At 42.0% G+C, this 2,188-nt stretch overlaps 1 protein-coding gene across 1 annotated transcript in view; it reads left to right on the forward strand.

Annotated features, from left to right (window-relative positions):
• The first annotated feature begins 283 nt into the window (after nt 1-283).
• Nucleotides 284-2,188, forward strand: part of LOC119414063 (transmembrane protein 132D) — a 76,362-nt gene continuing 74,457 nt past the window's right edge. The window contains exon 1 of the mRNA XM_037681180.1: nt 284-461. Within this exon, the coding sequence (XP_037537108.1) occupies nt 347-461 (115 nt within the window). The 5' untranslated portion in view covers nt 284-346. The remainder of the gene's footprint in view (nt 462-2,188) is intronic.

Below are 2,188 nucleotides of genomic sequence, written 5' to 3' on the forward strand. Positions count from 1 at the left end.
CCCTGAGGCTGCTGCGCACGAGACAGTCAGTGATCCGCTAACAGGAGCGGCGGCAGACCGGGGGAAAGACCGACTCCCTCTGAGCCACACGGATTTCTAAAACGCACCCTATCTCGTGATTTCCTCATCCTAGGAGCAGACGTGGTCTCCTCCAGGATCTTTACGCACAACTTTTACGCACAGCCGAAAGCGCTGCCGCCGAGCGGATCTCGATGCGCGATCCGTGTCTCCTGAAACGCGCAGCACATCACAACTTCTACTCCCACAGGTGTGATGAGGATGAGGAGGATGATGAGAGCGCGGGCTGCCGGGATGAACGGCACGATCTGCTGAAAGCGCGCGGACCATGGACACTTGCCCGGAACAGCGAGCCGCGCTGCGTGCCAAAATGAGCTTTCCCCGGCAGATCTGGATGATCCTACAGATAGTCCTCGTCACTATCACAGCAATATCCACACAAGGTAAGCAAGCGTGTGTGGGTGTGTGTGCAAGAGGGGAATCATGATGATTTATTTTATTCTTTATGCAAAACTGGCTATTTAGAAGGAAAGGGGTCAGAGCGCAGTGATTGAAGATTCTGGGACTGAGTCCACTCTTTCTTAAATGGTAATTAAAATTATTTCTGAGCTGAACTTTTCATCATATGATCTTGTCAAGTGCATATGTTTCTCCCTGCCGAGCCATTTTTACAGCAGCATTAAAAATAAAATTAGAATGAAAAAGTCTTCATGAAAAAATGTCCTCCATTGCACAACAAACTTTCATCTCACTCCACAGTAATTCAGCCTAAACTGAGCATAATTATGTGTTTTACTTGAGGCGTAAAAAGATGCCAAAGATGGGAGGAGGGCATTAAACATTTAGGGTGAAGACAATGAAAAGGACGAGGATAAAAGGACGCTGTTGGTTTTGTATTAAAACATAAGACAAGCCTCAGTGCTCCTCGCAGTCTTTGCCTGTTTTGATGCTGGAACCACAGTTCCAACACGAAGCAGACAATTTATTTTCCTGACTTGATAATGAAAAACGAGGGGGAGGGGTATCACAAGGGCATTAACTGTAAAGCTGACTCTTAGCTGGTCAGTTCTGGGCCTGCCTTTTAATAGGATGACAAAAAATAAAAAAATAAAAAACAGTGAGAAAAAGTGATTTTTAAAGCTGCTTTAGGAGTTTGATTGGAAGAAGCAATCCCTTCACTTTCACATTAGAGCCTTGTTATCCATCATCTTTGCATAATGCTCCGTTTAAAACACAAGACGAAGACTTATTTTACAGCAATAGACGGTTTGACTGATAAAGTTGTGCAAGTATTACACGCACGGTTCGAGTAAATTCTGGTGTTTGTGCCTTCACTTTCCAGAAAAGGTTCAAAGTCGCTGTGTCATGTTGTTGTGTCTCTAACAGGTCGGTCAGAACTCTCCATCAAAGCGTCCCCGCTCTCCACTTCAGATGCCTTTTGATAATTAAAACAACGCTTAAACTTTCGGCAACATTTTACAAAATTCATGAGTGCACTAACAGCTTTCTCTTCCTGCTGCAGTTTATCTCGCGAGCGGACACCTTAAGTGTTGCACAAACAGCATCAATACAAATGTTTGTACTTAAGGACCTTCTCATTGGCAAGCTTTCAGAACCTAGTAATAATAATAATAATAATACAAAGAATAAGTAATGCTCTACTAAATGCAGATGCTCTGGAAAGGTCAGCATCATGGTCAAAAGATTAAAAGCACACAGCTCTGCAGCAAGATTAAAAAAAAAAATCCTCTCTGCTACAGGTGACTAATTAGTGTTAGTAGCATCAGATTTCAAAGTCTGACTCAAAAGCAAATGCATTTGACCAACATTGGATCTGAAAACAGCACCTGTAAGAGCGTGATGAAAGAAAAACTTTGAAGTAAAACGCAGATCTTTTCATCTCTCTGTCACTAATTAAAATGCAGACACCCATTGCCTTCTGTGATGCTACTGGGAATGTGAAGCTGTGTTGCACATATGGTAAAAGCCATTAGTGCACATTAGAATTCACTTTGGATGCACAGGACTTTGTGAGTTTTAATAGAATAATACAAAGATTGATTACAGCAGGAGAAATACTATAAACGGTCTGAGAAGTTGAAGGCTTTGGAAACTTCAAGACAAAATGTAAACATGACAATATTCTTTTAATATCAGGTTTTTATATATA

Source organism: Nematolebias whitei, chromosome 8 (genome assembly GCF_014905685.2).
Source record: "Nematolebias whitei isolate Nwh7 chromosome 8, NemWhi1, whole genome shotgun sequence".
Lineage (NCBI taxonomy): Eukaryota > Metazoa > Chordata > Actinopteri > Cyprinodontiformes > Rivulidae > Nematolebias > Nematolebias whitei.